We start from the raw sequence: 17,973 nt of genomic DNA, 5'->3' as shown, positions 1-17,973 counted from the left end.
AAACCCCTGTGGCAGCCCTCTTACCCGAGAAGTTACTTGATGCTTTTGAGTGCCGATGTACTGAGAAAGGAAGCCGCTCTACCACGCCTGACCCCTCACATAAGTTGCCCATGGCTAAGAAGCAAGAACTCTCTTCGTTGAGTAAGGCAACTGGGTTTCTTATCAACGCACGGTCCCTAGTTAAAAACAATATTGCGTTCAGGCATTTTATCTCGGATAGAAAACCCTCATGGGCTTTCATCACTGAAACCTGGGCTTCTGACTTTACAGGGCCTGAGCTTGTAAATGCCATCCCGAGGGATATGCCCTGTCAAGAATGGATAGAGTGGGTCGCAGGGGGGGGTTGTCTGGGCATATTGTATAAAAGCTCAATTAGATGCCGGACCATCCCATCCCATCTGGATTCTTTCCAGGCAATGTACTTTGCTCTTAACTCTTCCCCTACTCTGTCCTTCTCTGGCATTTTGATCTACAGGCCCCCGGGCCCTAGGTCTGCTTTCAGCCATGATTTATTGAAAATTTTGGAACCGTATATTGATAGACCTTATATAACCATTCTTGTAGATTTCAATTTCCATTTGGAAAATTCGAATTCTGGTGATACCGCCCTCTTGTTAGACTCCCTGGCTTCCTGAGGATTGTTACAAGGAGAAGGAAGTCCCACCCATTCAGCTGGACATACCTTAGATGGGGTATTCTCCTATGATCCTAGGCTAGAAATAGGTTCCCCCCTTTCCCTGTCCTGGTCAGACCACATGGCTGTCCCACTTGAATTTACACCTCGACACCTTTCTGTGCCCATATTGGATCCCAGTAAGTGGGAACTGAACAGGAATTTCAGGGGTGTGAACAATGGGACACTCGCACCATGGATGTCCAGTCTTAGGCCCCCCCCAATGAGGGACACCGACACAGCTGCCCTTGAACTTTTTAATACTATTGCTAGTGCCGTGGATACTCTGGCCCCGGTCAAGCAGCATTACTCTGCCAGGAAACGACCCTCGCCTCCCTGGTACTCAGATTCCCTCAGACTGCTAAGGCAGGGTTGTAGGAAGCAAGAGAGATCCTGGTGGTCTCGCCTTGACCCGAAAGAAAAAGAAAAACACAAAAGTCTGCTTAAGGGGTACAAAATTGCGGTTATGGAGGGAAAGAAAGCACACTTTGCTAAGCTGACTGTCTCTCTTAGCTCCCCTAGGGAACTATTTAAAATCGTAGATTCCCTGTCCCTCCTCCAGTCACCCGATCCCATATTGGCAACCCAGGAACTGTGTGATCAGATCTCCTCTTTCTTTTACACTAAGATTATGGATATTCACACAGCTCTAGAGGCCCTCAACCTAGATTTAGAGGCTTCACCCCCTCCGATGGTGCCAGGTTAATGGATCTTGTAGTAATTTTTCTAACTATCCCCCTCTCAAACTTGAACAACTGAGTCGGCTTTTGGATAAGCTTAAATCAGGGACCCCTCTGGACCCCTGTGCTCTGAAGATTCTCAAAGAGTGCAGGGAAGTAGTGCTGCCTCCTCTTCTGGAGGTGATGAACTTGGCAATCTCCGAAGGTGTTTTCCTTTTCTCATGGAAAATGGCGATTGTCAAGCCCCTTCTTAAGAAGGCTACCCTAGATCCCGGGATCTTGAAGAATTTCCGCCCCATATCCCTGCTTCTGCTAAGATGTTCGAGGCCCATCTCAATTACCATCTGAGTGCCTTCCTGGATAACTCTAGCCTGCTGGACTCCTCAGCACGGCTTCCAGAGGGCACATAGCACTGAGTCCGCCCTTACAGTGGTTATCAATAACATCCGCGCCAAGGTCGACAGTGGCCAGACCACCCTGCTGGTACTGCTCGACCTTACTACTGCTGCATTTGATACCCTGTCCCCCTCCATTCTGGCTACCCACCTTAGTGAGATGGGAGTGGATGGACCAGCACTGACCCTCTTGACATCCTTCCATAATCAGCGAAAACAAAGGGTCAAGCCTGTTCAGTGTGGGGTTCCCCAGGGCTCGTCCTTGAGCACCACACTTTTTAACATCTATGTGGCCCCACTTTCCAGGCTAGTAAGATCATTCGGGCTGGAAGTTCTTTCATACGCTGACGACACCCAGATTATTGTCTCCCTTTCTCAATCAGTGAACATCATGGCCCTTAATTTCAGAAATTGCTTGGAAGCAGTTGCGTGCTGGATGATTAAGAACTTCCTGAAATTAAATGGGGAGAAAACCGAAGTTCTTATCTTCGGAGGCAAACAGGAGATCTGGTCGATGAACTAGTGGCCTTCTGCTCTCGGAGGCTGCCCCATGCCCTCCCAATCTGCCCGCAACTTGGGTGTAATCTTGGACACCACGCTCTCCTTTGACAAGCAAGTCAGTAGGACGGACTCAACCTGTTGTGGTGTCATAAGAATCTTGAGAAAGATCATACACTACCTCTCCCCCGAAGCACGTAAACAGGTTACTGTGGCTCTCATCTCCTCAAGGCTGGATTACTGCAATGCACTATATTTAGGTATAAACAAAAGGTTGGTCCAACGCCTACAAATAGTGCAGAATGTGCAGCCAGGTTTGTAGTTGACGTCCCTAGACGCTCATCTAGCTCCTCAATTAGGAAAGAATTGCACTGGCTCCCTATGCAGGCCAGGATAAACTTCAAGGTCCTATGCCTCACTCACTGTGCTTTGCATGGGTCTGGAGCCGAACATATCAGGTCCCTCGTGTCCTTCTATGCTCCGGGTAGGGCTCTTCGCTCTGCCAATAAGAACCTTTTGTTTGTCCCCCGAGTCGTTAAGGCTAGATGGGGAGGGAAGGCTTTTTTCTCCCTCGCTCCAAGACTGTGGAATATGCTTCCAGCTGAGCTCAAGGGCCAAACTTCCCTGGCACACTTCCGCAAAGCATTAAAGACCTGGCTCTTCTCAGAAGCCTACCTGTAGTTGGCGCACTTTCCTACATCCTTAACAGCTGTTCCATCTTTTTATGCGCCTTGATGCCCTTTGGGCTAAGTTGCGCTTTACAAATCCTTACTCACTCACTCACTCTTACTGTTGCACCCCCTGGAGTTAGAATAGTAATGTTTACCCCTACACTATCCAACACTTACCCTACTGTTGCACCCTGTGGAATAGTCATTTTTAACCCTATACTATCCAATACTTTCCATACATGCAATGTAATGATATGCGTTGTAATGGAATGCGTTGTAAAGGTAGTTTTTAGACAATTCGTTGTAATGGCATGCGATGTAATGGAATGCTTTGTAAAGGATGTTGCGTTGTAAAAAATGTGTTGTAAAGGCATGCGTTGTAAAAGTATGCGTTGTAACGTCATACAACCCTTATCCGAAGCTCGGTTTTCCACAGGCTTTCTATGTCGGGCTTTCCTACATGGAAAGCATGTAGGAAAGTGAGTTTGGAGGCTTCTAGCAGGGCATCCTTCTCCTTGTGGACTTTGGTTGGTTGGCGAGGTTGCACCAATAGCGCCCTCCTGTTGATCTCTGCACCATGTGGCAGGCGCCTTGAGATGCCCGCCACGTGGCTGTAGCACAAGCTCCAATTCCAAGCTCCAAGCTCTAATTGAGGAATGGAAGTATGCGACTGCGCTAGGTGCGGTCACATTGTACTTGTGGTGTCCAACCAACATCGTAATAAGACCCTTAATACTTAAAACAATAAATACTTACATATCCTCACCTTTAAACTCTTACAACAAATATGCCTTTGCCATTCATGCCTTTCCAGTGAAATTCATTGTAATGGCATACATGGTAAAAGCATATTCATTGTAAAAAGGAAACTACTACGTCCCGAGAGTGGGCTCCCTGGAACACAGTCACTGAGCTGGCCTCTGATGATAGTGTCCCCGGAGCCTTTAAAGGCCACTTCCTACCTATATGAGATAAGGTTTGTTAGAGTTAGGAAAAAAATATTTGGTATTTCCATACAAGCCAAAATATAGTTGTACCTTTCATTCATAATGTATGCACCATCTTCACATTATTATAAATACCTGCCTTTAAACTTTATTTTGGCCCTGGGGAATGGGGTCCATGGGGCCACGTGAGGCTCGGTGAGGAGGATAGCATGGTCCCCCTTCCCTTTATTTTTTAATACAGGGACCCTGCGGACTTTTTAGGCTCAGGAACGAAGGCCGCACAGCCCCCTCCCCTTTTGTTTGAGTGGGGCCCAGGTGATGCGATCCCCAGGGAGTTAAAATGGTCAGAGATGGGGGCCAAGCATCTCCTCGCCAAATTATTACATTAGGCCCCAAAGGGGGGATCCCAGAGACTGACATCGGCATGGGGAGCAGGACTGTATGGCCCCTTCCTCTTTTTTATGAATATGGCCCTAGTGAATGGGGTCCTTGGGCCACCATTGGCTTTGAGAGGAGGGCCATGCATAACTTCCAGTTGATTTAACATACATGACCCTGCGTTATGGGGTCCCTGGGGCCCAACAGTGACTGGGGAGAGGGGCCCTACACACACCCTCTCCCCATATATATGAGAGAATGATGTCGACCACCATTTTTTTGGTCACAGTCCACAAGGGTTTCTGTGGGATTGAGGCAAAAAAGGCTAGTTGTTAACACCATTTGGTAAACCTCACAGGCCTGGGGGGGCAAGTCCTTTAATGGCTTCCAGCTACATTTTTCTCATGTTGATGTCAGCCAATCAGAGTGCTCGCTCCTATGGGTGTCTTATTCCCACAGGAGAAAAATGCCCCAAAAAAGAAAAACCGCCCTGGGCCAATTAGAATGCTCTACTTTTTAATTGTATTTCCCGCATGACTCGGTCCGGAGTCCCTCAGAACCAACTGTTTAAATATACAAATATTTCTGTACCTTGAGTTTTCAAAAACTGCCAAATGGATTTACACCAAAAAGCACAATCTGGCGACCAAGCTCTTGCTTTCTGTCAAATTTTCCGTAATTCTGTTCAGCAGTGTTTGCGAAAGCACCTCTGACAAATGTCTTTGTAAAATGCATGCAGATTTTGCATTTTGGAAACCCCCTTTTTTTCTCAGTCCCTGCATGACAGATCCCCCGGAAGCTTCCATGCACATTGCAGGCAAAAAGGAGCACTTTATTGGAATGTTTAATGAATATTCATCAAATGGTGCCAAAGTTATATACAAACCAAAAAAGGTATTGGCTATGGAAATGGTGACCTAACTATAACTACCAAGTGGTGACTACTTGACATGTGCTGTACCAGCATATGTTATTCACTAGCTGAGAGATAATTACGATAAAAAAAATATATATTTACTCACTTGACAGCCCAGGTCCCCGCCCATAGTTGTGACATGTTATTTTTTCCCAGTAGTATTTCTCCTGCTTCTGTCTGGCATCCTATGACCCAAAGATAAAAGTTAGAAGGGGTCAAAAGGTCAATTTGATCTTAATCAATGGCACTCCTACAGAAGCTGGTATAGCGGGGCTTCGCTAAGCCCTTGTTATAAGGCATAGAGGTATATCATAATCCGATGTTAATTTAGACCCAAACGCCTGCGCCCTTTATCCCACAAAAGTATTTTTTTGCTATGCCAAATCAATAATATACCTATCTTCAAAGAAAGAATCATGGGTACTAGCAGTACATGGAGATGACGTGAACTTTTGTCTGTGTCGCACATAGTATGAAACAAGGCATCTGTTGTGCATGTTTTTCTGTAGATTATGTGGTTACTTGTTTTGCATGAAGTACTGTGAGCTAGTATCTCACATAAAATTGCAGAATAGAAAATAACATGCATGCAGTTTTCACAAAGTGATATTTTCAGGATACTTGATCAAGAATAAAATACTTTTAGGAGAAAATGGCTCAAAAATTCTATGTAAACCAGTCTCCCTTTGGCAAAAAAATATGGAATTTCTAGTTAGGCACAATTCTTAACTTATGCAAGAGTATGCCCATGTAAATTTGCACTATGCTAACTGGGATGAATGGGTTGCTTTATTTACATCAATTTGCATTGTATGACCTTGAATGCATTGTATCTCTGATCAGCCCCTGCCATTACTTTGCAGCCACCATATCCATCTCTACAGAGACAACGACAATGACATCAAGCACGTATACTACTCTTGTTGTCACTTCCAAGACCTCAGCGACTGAGCACATTGATTCAGAAGTTCCAAGTAAGGCAGTCAATGTTTATATTTGTATATTTATCAGAATAATGAGGTGATAACTATTGAGTATCAACATTATGAAATGGAGAATACTGAATACTACTATGTTATCAAGCTAAATGTGTAATTGTATTTTTACTATTCCTAACTCCACATATACTACAGTCAATATTGTTGCAGCGTGATATGAAAATCATAATCTTGGTGTACCACTCTTTATTCAAATCAGTTTCCACTGAACTGATTACCTTTCCTCTAGCGTAATAGGAAACCTGTATGATTTGTTCAAAGCTCTCAGTGGATTACTGCAAGTTCTGCATTGGCCTGAATGTCTTCAGCAGACTTATTGTTTGAATTGTAAAATGGTTACGTTAACCTTTCATTCTTCTGAAATTGATGAAACATTATGTTTTGTAACAGTATTTTTCATTTGGGACAGGTCACAACCATTGTTGTTGGTGCCATGGCCATGTGAGTAGCTCGGCAGAGCTCCTAAGGCCCATGACTGTTTAAATGTATCTCTTGGTTTCTGTGATGTGTAAGTTGACAATTGCTGTTTTCTTCCAGATGCAACTGTTTACATTTTCACCACGTTTTCCCCCATACTGTTCTATGGCCTCTAGAAGTCAATATTTTCAAAGCTAAAAAAGCTAAACACACTCCAAAGCCTAACCAGAGTGTTTAAGAGACTGCTTAATCTGCTTTGTGGTTTAAATCGGGTTTGGAATGTGTATGTAGCACTTGCAATTGGCTATAAAAAAGAAACTGTTTAAGTGCAAAAAAAGTAGTATTTTTGGTGATTTTAGATTTGGGCCTTTCATGCACGATTGAATAGGAACTCCAAAGTATAAATGGTGCCTTTCTGGCTCCATGAAGATTCTGACTTCATGAGCACCTCCCTGCCTCCCGCACACCAGCTTGTGTTTAAGATCACATGCTCCGTATTACAGTTTCTTACTGGTTGTTGCATCTGTGCTCTGGCTGGCTCCTGGGACAAGGACTTCCATTGGATGTAGGGATTAGGGTTTGAGTTCTGATAGGCTTATAGGCCTAGAGTTCTGGTTGGTTTTGAGAGCTGGAGTTTCCTCTGGACTAAGGGCTTAGGGTTTGAGTTCTGATTAGCTGATATGGCTAGGGTTTTGATTGGGTTGGTTAGGTCTAGGTTTCGAATTGACCAAATGACACTTGATCTAGGGCTATTTACCCTTAGGGATCAGTGCATTTCAGCTTGGGAGTTAAGACTAATGGTGGAAAGGACAAGGACAGCTGCCTATTTGGACCTAGTAGGGCCAGGTCGAAAAATGTCCAGAAATGCTGCCCTTTTTTACAATTCTTACTGATTACCAGTCAACACCTAAACCCATCTACTTCCACAAACAAAATAAAACTTTTCAGCAAATGCGCACGCCTCAGTTTCAACAAACAAACCCTGTCCACTCTTTAATATCATAACAACCTCTACAAAACCCCATTACACACCATACCTACCACATAATGGCACCTTCAATCTCATACAAAACCCCACATGTGCTGTTCCACTATCAAATCCACACATCACAAACACAACACAAACCCACAATATACTTAACCTTAATGCCTATAAGCTCACTCTTGCTTTTCATAGAAAACACCAGCTCTACACTCTACCTACTCCTAACAGACCCTTTCCCACAGCACTAACCTTTACTCGACCCTCTCTCATAGCAACCCCATCAAAATCTTCATCCTCTTTCTATTAAAAATACACAACCAAACAATACTTAAACTTCACTACACCACACATATTACCTCTGTTACTACAAAAATCTAACACAAACACGCATACCCCTGTCCATCCTCTCTGACACACCACATACGCTCTCCTCCAACACCTATTACGAACCCCAATACCACTAAACTTCCTCTCACCAGCAGTAGTTCACTTTCAAATCCTTGATCGAAGTAGTTCACCACATCAATATCTCTTCTCACTATCACTACGCCACAAAAACAACTCACACACTAGTACATCAAATCTCTCTCACACACACACACAACCTCATACTGTGTTCCGTCATAAAATAACAACATCCACTCCCACCATCATGACTGCACAAATAATACAGATCCTAAACCATCTTTCCTCCCAAAGCTTTTATCTTCATCAACACCTACCACAAACACTGAAACACAACACATATTCACCCAAACGAACAGACTATTTAAGTAAACAATCAAAAAAATTAAAAAACGTACTGTTCAGACAGAATTAAAAATAATAAGGGCCTAATTACAATGTCGGTCGGAAAGCACTGCGACCAACTCCTTGTCGGAATCGTTTATGACCAACTCTGGTTTGGGGAGTCCAACTGACTGATTATAATTGTTCCGAACACCATTCAGTCGAACTCCTATTGACTTCAATGGGAGCCTGTGTTCTAACCAACAACACATCTTCCCATTGAAGAAAGGAGTGTTTGCGGAAAACCTTGCACCATGTGGCGGGTACCCCATGGTACCTGCCACACTGTACGTGGTTGCATAGAGGGGTCCCATGGGTGTCCCTACAGCCCCAAACGACGGCCTCTGGGTGAAGGGGAGCCTGCTATGGGCCCCCAAAGTCAGTTTACGACAGCCGCTCCTTGTCAGACAAACCGATTCTCGAAAGCCTGTCCGAATCCGACATTATAAGCATTTGGTCAGAAATGCAGTCCATAGAGCTGTAAACTTGGGTCCGACCGAATAGGACTCTCCAAATGCCAGTCGGAACTAAGTCGGACAGACTGAATGGTTACCTTCCATTGCAATCGGTCACTAGGAATCGTTTGCAAACTATTGGAAACATGGGTTCCGACTCGGGTTAGGAAAGTCCAATTGCCATTCGGAGCCTTTCCAACCGACATCGTAATAAGGACCTAAATGTGCAAATAAAGAGTTTCTTAAATCCTAAATGCACAGAAGAAATCCATCTCATGACTTAAGAATTTAGAAGTAAACTGGCATGTCGTTACACAACCAAAGCAGACATGTTGGACTCCTATTTAAAACAAAGTAAAACCACCAGCACCAACCCATTTCCAACTATCCCCTACTAGGGTAGGTTATCACACCCTCTGCATTCCATAAAACAACTATAAAAAGGGAATGTATTGCCCTGGTCACAGCAAGCAGGCTAGCCAGCAGCCCTTTTGACCCTCACCCACCACAAATGATCAAAAACATTCTTTTAACTGCCACCTTTGCAGCACAAGTAAGACAAATCATCAACACGTCTTCAACTACAGGAATCATTCCTGATAACTTAAAAAAGGCATACATCTGCCCATTTGTAAAGAAAACTAACTTGGACCTGCATGACCCAAAACAATTACCGAACTATTACAAATACCTTTCCTGGGCAAACTGGTAGAAAGAGCAGCATGCGCCTAGATGTCACAATTCATTGAAGATAACTCCATACTTTCCTACTTCCAAACAAAATTCCAGCCAGGAAGAGGCACAGAATCTGCCATCATCCCATTTGGGATGACCTTAAAAATACAATACACCAGAATAATGTCACTGCGCTACTTGTTTTGGATCTTTCAGCTGCCTTGCACGGAGTTGGCTATGTCACTCTAATCCAAATACTCTACGAAACCAGCATAGAGGGACAAATGTCATCCATACTCACCCTTTCTCATCCAAACCATACTTTACAAATGCAAGGGTCCCTCCAGGTTCCATCATCTCACCCATTCGTTTGAATATATGTCCTACATTCATTGCAAGCAATGATAAATACATTTTAGCTCACATGCTATAGATGACAAACAAATACGTCTTTTAATTCAAATTATCAATTAATGCCCAAGTGAACACATTAGCAAGATCAAGCTTCATTACTATGAAAACTATGTGACACATTTTTCCTAACCTAGGAATTCCACACAATGTCCAAACTACTGTCTCTTTTGTACTTTTTATCAGGAATAAAATCACCTAATACATATAACAAAGGAATGACCAATCAAGATTAGCTCCTCGCCTCAAAACCCCAACATAAAAAAAAAACATGGATTGTAAATCTCTCTGTTCAAGTAGCCAAACTATGGAATTCATTAACCCCAAACATAGAAGCCACATTTACAATTCTTATCTTTAGGAGACTCCTCAGGAGTTGGCTCTTTCCAACTTTCCTACATGACCACCACCCGCAAACACAAATGTACGACAAATACCTGTGCATGTAATCAGTAGGAACACAAGGGAACCACATTTGAATCCCCATGAAGCTGCACAGCCAATTTCACAACGAGTCCAATGAATCAAATTCATAATAAACTCTTCATCTTGTACCATATCTTTATCCGTTTTTCATTGACCTATTTCTCCCAGTATATTCAATTCATTTTACTAATTTTCATTTCCATTCAAATATGTTTACGTAGACACAGGAGTGTAAAATGTTTCCACGTCACGCTTTATTGAGCAAACACCCAATGCATTTCGGAATTAGACCCTTCCTCAGGGGTATCTGCAGTACAAAAAAATATTCTAATCACCATCAATTTAAAAAATATACAACCTTTTCTATAGAAACATTCTGAATGCATTCATTTTTTATCACGCTTTTTACAGGATATTTTTATGTAACCACCGAATTACATCCACACCAAACATCATCATTGCTGTCATCAGTCTGATTCTAACCTGTTATTTCGATGCCCCTTATGGCCAATTCACATTTATAAAATCAAAGGCTAGGATATTTTTAGTAACTACCAAATTACATTTATGCCAAATGTCGTCATTGCTGTCATCTATCTGATTGTAACCAGTTATTTAGATGCCCCTTTTAGTTGATTCACGTTTTTAGAATCAAAGCCTAGAGTCTAGTCTAACTCATTAAATAGCACCTCACTCAAAGCCTCCCCCTGTGTTGAATATTAAGATGCACTGCAACATTCTTACCGTGACGTGTGTTAAAAAGTCATTGAATGTGACATTTTAAATGCATTGTATCTCTTCGCATTTAACTCTGTTCCATAGCCTTTTACAGTAGAAACCCATTAAAATGTTCCCGTTCATTTTATCAGGAAACCAGCTTAGCTGCTGCCATCAAAACCTCACATCTATCTCCCAAACTCCCCTCAGGTGATTGATCATGTGCCTGCGCATGCGCGCTGGACTCAGTGCCGAATCTTTAAACTGACTGCTAGACACATTGAAATGTATGCTAGTGAATTTGACTCAATTACCCACAATACACCAACATGAACCTAAAGTTTCACGATCCCACCTGCTCCTCATGGCATGCTCACCTAAACAATAACCAGGATAGAACTAACGATACTGCAAGCAATACTATTGTTATAATAAATTAAATGTTGGCAAATGCATCCATATTACAAAGTCATCAGCAAAAAAGTCAATTGTTGTATAAATTTTGTTTCATGATTGACTGTGTGCTTGACATTGAAACGGCACTCCTGTTTAAATAACCTCTTTCACTCTATGTTGATGTTAATGTCCCTTAATTTCAAAACGTCTTAAACTTTCATCTTCTCCTTGGGTGCAATCTCTCCGGTTTGGACGGAAAGTTCATTCAGTAACAATGCAAGATGGTGAGATGCACACCATTTTTTCATCGCTTAGCTCAGTAAATGTACTCAGTAAATTAAACCTGATAGGCGTGCTCGCTTTCTTCACGCTCCGTCCAATTGCGCCGCAATATAGTAGGAACACAAGGGAACCACATTTGAATCCCCATAAAGCTGCACAGCCAATTTCACAACGAATCCAATGAATCAAATTCATAATAAACTCCTCATCTTATACCATATCTTTATCCGTTTTTCATCGACCTATTTCTCCCTCAGGACAAATTCAAGTATATGTAGGTATTTAGATATGTGCATTTCTCTGTACAAAAAGAGATACTACGTATGGTTAATAACAAAATATACGCACCAAAAATTATATATTAAATTTGTTAGAACTAGTACCCAAAAGAAATAGGCACTTGCCGCCAGACTTTGAAAAAGCTGAAATTTCCTATGGCTAAATGGACTTGCACTTTTGAGAATTTTGTAATGTACAATTTCAAATTTGAAATAATTTGTGTTTCAACATGAATGTACAAAATTGGAGAATTGATATTTCCAATTAATAGTTGCTAATGGGGGTTATAAAACTCCATGTATTCTAACTCAAACTTGATAATTGAGAACAAATGGAAAGTAAGCTTGATTATATATTTGTGAATACTGATAGTAACACATTTAAATATGGCCGCCCCATTTTGTTAGGCAGAGTCCTATTGATAGAATATTGTGTCCTATGTTAGTTTTCACTACCACTGTGTTTTGTATTTTAATTCGAAAAAAATGGTGGCTCGGCATCGTGAACAAGGAAGCTTGACTTCCGAAACGCGTAGATGTAACTCGTCTATACATAATAAAGTGAGTGTCTTTTAAAACCCTACCCTGGAGTGCCGGATAATTATCTACTGTGTTTTGGGATGATCCTATATTCGAGATATGGATGTATGTCGTTTCAACGCATGCTATTATAACGCATGCCTTTACGACGCAAGTTTTACAACGCAAGTCATTACAACGACTTGCGTTGGGGGGCAAGGGATAGTGAATAGTTAAATTTACTATTCCAACTCCAGTCCCCGTGGATAGTAGGGAAGGTGTTGGATAGTAAATTAAAACTATTCCCTATCCTAGAGCGCCCCCCACAGCAATTCGTTGTAAAAGTTGCGTAGTAATGGTTGCGTTGAAAGGCACCTCGTTGTAAAAGTTACGTTGTAAACGCTGTTCCCCTCGAGATATATATATTGCAGTGTTGCTGGCACCAGCGTTTCTTTCCTTCGAGGTATCAAATTATTTCTGCCCGCCCTTCAGTGTTGGTGAAGCTAGGGACTACTGCCAGGTGCAGCTCGTGACTGCACGAGGAGCTGCAATCATTATATTGTTGACTCACGGCCCGGCTGACACCTATACTGGAGGCTGGAACGTCAAGGGGACCCATGGGAGCCTGAGGGCTTCATTTTACCATGACACTCCATTTGAATTGCAGCGCCTTTTTCCTGAACAGTGATCCCTTTTCCACGCAACATCCACCAGGGAGCAATGCTTTCTGGGATATGAAGTGCTTTTTTCGACTACATTCGGTGAAAAGATCATGTGACCTGGGGTCGGAACCTTCCAATGAGGGTAATGCAGGACACTTATAATCCGTAGGTGGAGAAATATTGCGGTAGCAGCAGCATCTGAGGAAGGCTACTAATGCCGAAATGCATCATGCTTTGTTATTCTCCAATAAATTGCTCCCGAAGGTTTCCCCGTGTGGCCTCTTACCTTTTCCTATTGGAGGGGTGTTTCGTATATATTTTGAGAGATTCGCGTGTATGTAAACCAATGAAATTCCGCATATCAACACTCGTGACCAAGAGACTTCAGTCTCGAAACGCGTAGAGTGATTTTGCCGGAGATTTGCAAATAAAATACTGCATTGGGCAATTTTGAGTTTGTGGCGACTATTTTTTCCTGAAACGGAATAGCGCACAGTTGGAGTAATAAATAAATAAAAAAAAAAATATATATATATATATATATATATATATATATATAATATACATATTCACTGAAAAAAACATAGGTTTCAGGGACGTTATAGTTAGTTTGACATTTCACTTGTACAAAGATAGAGAAATTCAAACGTTATAGTTAGTAGAGCTAACTATAACTCGTGCCCCTGCAACGCACTGTTGATGGCATCACATATTACATCCCTCATGTCATGGTCAGTGACATCACTGATGACATCACTGATGACATCTCAAACGACATCACTGATGACATCATCCACTGAATGTGTGTTTCTTTAAAGTTTAAATATATTATGTATATGTTAATGCCAAGGTGTATTTAAGAATGAGTTGGTGTGTAAGTGTGTGGGTGGAGGATGTAATAGGTGTGTGACTGACTGTATAAGTAAGTGATTAAATGTGTCTTACTGAATGCATGGGTTAGTGACTAAACTGTGTGAATGTCTGTATCTGTCTCTCAGTTGTTGTGAAAGCTGCTGCATGGGTTGATGATTAGGTACATGACTGTCTATATGGGTTACTTATTGGTTGCATGAGTATCTGTATGGGTGCCTCAGTGTTTGTGTGTGTGGGTGGGCGGAGTGTGACTTTCTGCCTACATGTGTGAGTGGATAATTTACTGGGTGTATGTGTTCAATAGTGCATGCGACAATAGCTGAATAGGTGAGTGAGTGTGTTTATTAGTGTGTTGTTGAGTGAATGTACGTCTCACTGGTATATATGCGAGTAACTACATATGTGAAAGGCAGTATATGTTAGTGTTGGAGTATATGAATGGCTATATGTGAGAGTGAGTAATTGTGGGAGTGGCTGAATAAATGAGTGTGTGCTTGTGTCAGTGATTGTATAAGAGAGTAAATGTTAGTATCTGTATGAATAGGTTAGGTGTTGTATGGCGTTTTAGGATCCGAGCGAAATTTCCAATTCATGCCCTTATATAGGTACAATTCACATTGCCCTAATATAGGCATAGAAATCATACCGACATTTAAACATAGCCCATGCAGTCCAAATACAGGCATGGCTACTTCCACTCGTTCCAAAAAGCCAGAACAATTTCTTGGAAAAATCGGCATAAGCAGTCAGTGACATCCCCTTGCTTCAATATTGATTTGTCCAAGAATTCATGGAGTTTCCAAAGTACTACCATTCCCTTGGGGTTCTTTGATAATGTTACTATGCCCGACTATCTACTTGCCCGACGCAGCTCGCTACAGCAAGTGCCGAAGGAAGCCGTCCTTCCAGCTGACGCACTGATCGAGAAGCTGTCCTTTCTCTCGCTGAGAATCCAACTCCAGTGTTTCCAAGCTCACCTTGTGGGGTGTTGGGAAATCGAGGCCCGAGACAGAGATACCAGACCTCTTTCATTCTAAAACCAAGGTACGGAGCTGATTAGACCCTAAGAGAAATCTTGGATAGATTCTGGGCAAAGAAAATCTCAACCTATACTACACCACACTTACTTCTTAGGTACATTGGGGTAGGCATATTTTAGAAGCACCAGTTGAGTACTTTTAGCCTTTGTTATGTATGTATGTATTTATCCATGGTTTAGAAACCATACAATGCTTTTACAGTAATATTTTATAATACTCTTCTCGCTGTATGCATTATAGCCTTATAGCCCGCCGTAGAGGGCTATACCGGCTATTACAGGCCCTCTCCAGCGTTAAAGGCCCCGAGCCGAAGGCGAGGGCCTTTAACAAGGGAGAGGGACTTTAATAACGGTATAGCCCATCTACGAAGGGCTATAAGGCTATTAGAACATTCTGTCACTAGAGGACAGAATGTTCTAACAAAAAAAACCAAAGCCTTTTGGAAGCGTGAGGGGATTGGAATCCCCTCAGGCTCCCTGAAGCCTTTGTTCACAGCCAGAGCCAGAGCTGTGAACAAAGAATCATTGGAATGTTGGAGCTCCAGGCTTATACCAGCCATTATAAGCCCAGAGCACTCCATTGTTTTCAATGGAGCTCCCAACATTCCAATGTTCTAATATACCTTACAGCTTGTATTACGAATGTAGCAGTTCACTTTACTTGCCTGAGAAAGAAGACTGTTCAATAAATCCTTTTATTGAAAACGCCCGTCCCTCTATTTCTCTGCACCTCTGATGAAACGAAACATGCACGATTGACTGAGTAAAATATCTATCTATTGTTTCCACGACTCTGAAGATACGTTTTATTCTTGGGGAAACAAAGTTGTCATGTTTATGTGGTTGTCAGAAACTAATCCCTTCTTGTTTCTTCGAGAAAGTTTCTAGTGACCTCTGAGCTAGCTAGCATTCAAATTTCTCTGGTTTTGTACAAGTGAATTGTCCAACTAACTATAACATCCCTGAAACCTATAGTTTTTTCAGTGAATTTCTAAGGTTTGTTAAATGTTAATATTTAACTATAACGTCCCTGAAACCTATGGTTTATCTCACACCAGTCAATGTTTGGGGTAGGACCAACCAGGATGGCAGGTCTAACAAAACTCTTCTAAAGTGGCTAAATTGTTTAACTGCATTAACATTCTAAGAAATGTGTGTACTAGTGTACTGTGACAACTTAGGCCCCGACTAAAACTGAAATATACAAAAAGGTGATGGATGGATTACTTAAACTAATCTCAGCCACTGGTAATTACTACACTTGGACTACAACTGAGCCAGAAAATTCCACAAACCATGCAAATCTCTGTGCAGAGTTATGGGTCAGGCACTGTTTACCACATCTATTAAATACCGGGTACAATAAAGTCCACCAACTGCATTTTATTTGTCCAGGGGTATACGTCACATTTACTGGTGGAAAAGGTCTGGAAAATACTGGTGCATGCAGATATTAGCGAGGGAAGCACAATAATCTGCATGGTGTACCTCTTATTGAATAGCATAACTAGTAGTTTGAATTATTTATTGTAACTGACACATACCAAAGCCAGGGGTATCAGATTTTATCAGATACATTAAATATTGCATTGCCTCTGGAGCAGTCCTAATCAGTGACCATAGATCAGAATCATAGATGGACTGAAACCTGGACTGGAGCAGATACTGCGTGTGTTTAGTCTGGAAGGACAACAAAAGTGTACAAAAGAAGAGGGTCTTTAGGGGATAACACTAGTAAAAGCTAAATAAGCAAGAGCCAACACGTCAACTACTTATTTAATTATGTATGTATGTCAAAACAGTTACTTCTTGCAATGGGGCTCTGTCAAAATAAAATATATGCCTTGTCACAATAACTTTTCTTTGCCTGATATAGGAGGCAGAAAAATCAAGGGACATATTAGCAGAGGCCTATAGGGCACAGATTATAACCATTTATTAGTGCATAGTAGCAATTGATAAGGTAACGAGAGACAGTATCAAAATATATTGTGTAAAAGGGACTGCAGTGTCTATGATTTATTTATTTTTCCCTTTATTTTATAGTTACTACGTTTGTTAGGCCTGCCAGTTCTTTAAAGATAACCATGATGACATCAGCTACTACTTCCACCCAGGCCGAAACATCTGGGTCATCAGCTGGTGTGCAAAGTAAGTAAAATAGAAGACCTCAGGTAGCTTCTCAGTCAAACTGCATAATTAATATTCAGATCACTCACGACCTTTCCTTCATTATCCTAAGCCTGCTGTGAGGCTTACTTAAATCACTCAATGGTTGTCTTTGTAACCCTATGTAACCAGAAGGCCACACTATTACATTCCAGAATGTCTAACCTCACTTTCCATTCTTCAGAACTTTATAAAAAGGCTCATTGGATAATAGCAGGTCATGTGTAAACCAGGTCACAACATTTATCTGGGTCAACCTAATGTGAGCTGCTCCAAAGAAGCCCTATACCATGCGTGCCCAGCGGGGATCGTGCCACACTGAAAAAAACTGTGGATTAACCCATATTTTAACACCCCAGAATCCTCTCCCTCCATTCCAAAGTTCAACACTAAAGCTGCCACCCCGATAACTCCATTAAAGGTTCCATGTAGACAATTTGTGGCTGTCAAATGGGAAATGAATGTATACACTATAAGTGTGCGTAATTTTTTAATGCGTGTCTGCAATTGTTGCTCGAACCTTGAGAATCAACTTTTCCATTATTCAAAATGTATTATTGCATTAGGATGTATTAGGGTAGGAGGTTTACATGGTGATTAAACAGTGTAATTATTACTGATCACTTTACTGCATAGTTAAAACCAAGACCGACAGTAGCTCACATTTCTAAACAATGAAGAAAGAGTAGGGGCCACTTCTCATTTAATCAATTAAATAAAAGCA

The 17,973-nt window shown here is 41.7% G+C and overlaps 1 protein-coding gene across 1 annotated transcript in view; it reads left to right on the top strand.

Moving 5' to 3' along the window:
• The window catches only part of LOC144823889 (mucin-5B-like), a 1,747,676-nt gene that overhangs the window by 1,588,168 nt on the left and 141,535 nt on the right, over window positions 1-17,973 (top strand). The window contains exons 29-30 of the mRNA XM_078682783.1: window positions 6,022-6,132; window positions 17,127-17,231. Of these exons, the coding sequence (XP_078538909.1) occupies window positions 6,022-6,132; window positions 17,127-17,231 (216 nt within the window). The remainder of the gene's footprint in view (window positions 1-6,021; window positions 6,133-17,126; window positions 17,232-17,973) is intronic.

The sequence above is a fragment of the Lissotriton helveticus genome, chromosome 3_1, assembly GCF_964261635.1.
Source record: "Lissotriton helveticus chromosome 3_1, aLisHel1.1, whole genome shotgun sequence".
Lineage (NCBI taxonomy): Eukaryota > Metazoa > Chordata > Amphibia > Caudata > Salamandridae > Lissotriton > Lissotriton helveticus.
This window is presented reverse-complemented; position numbering and strand designations above follow the sequence as displayed.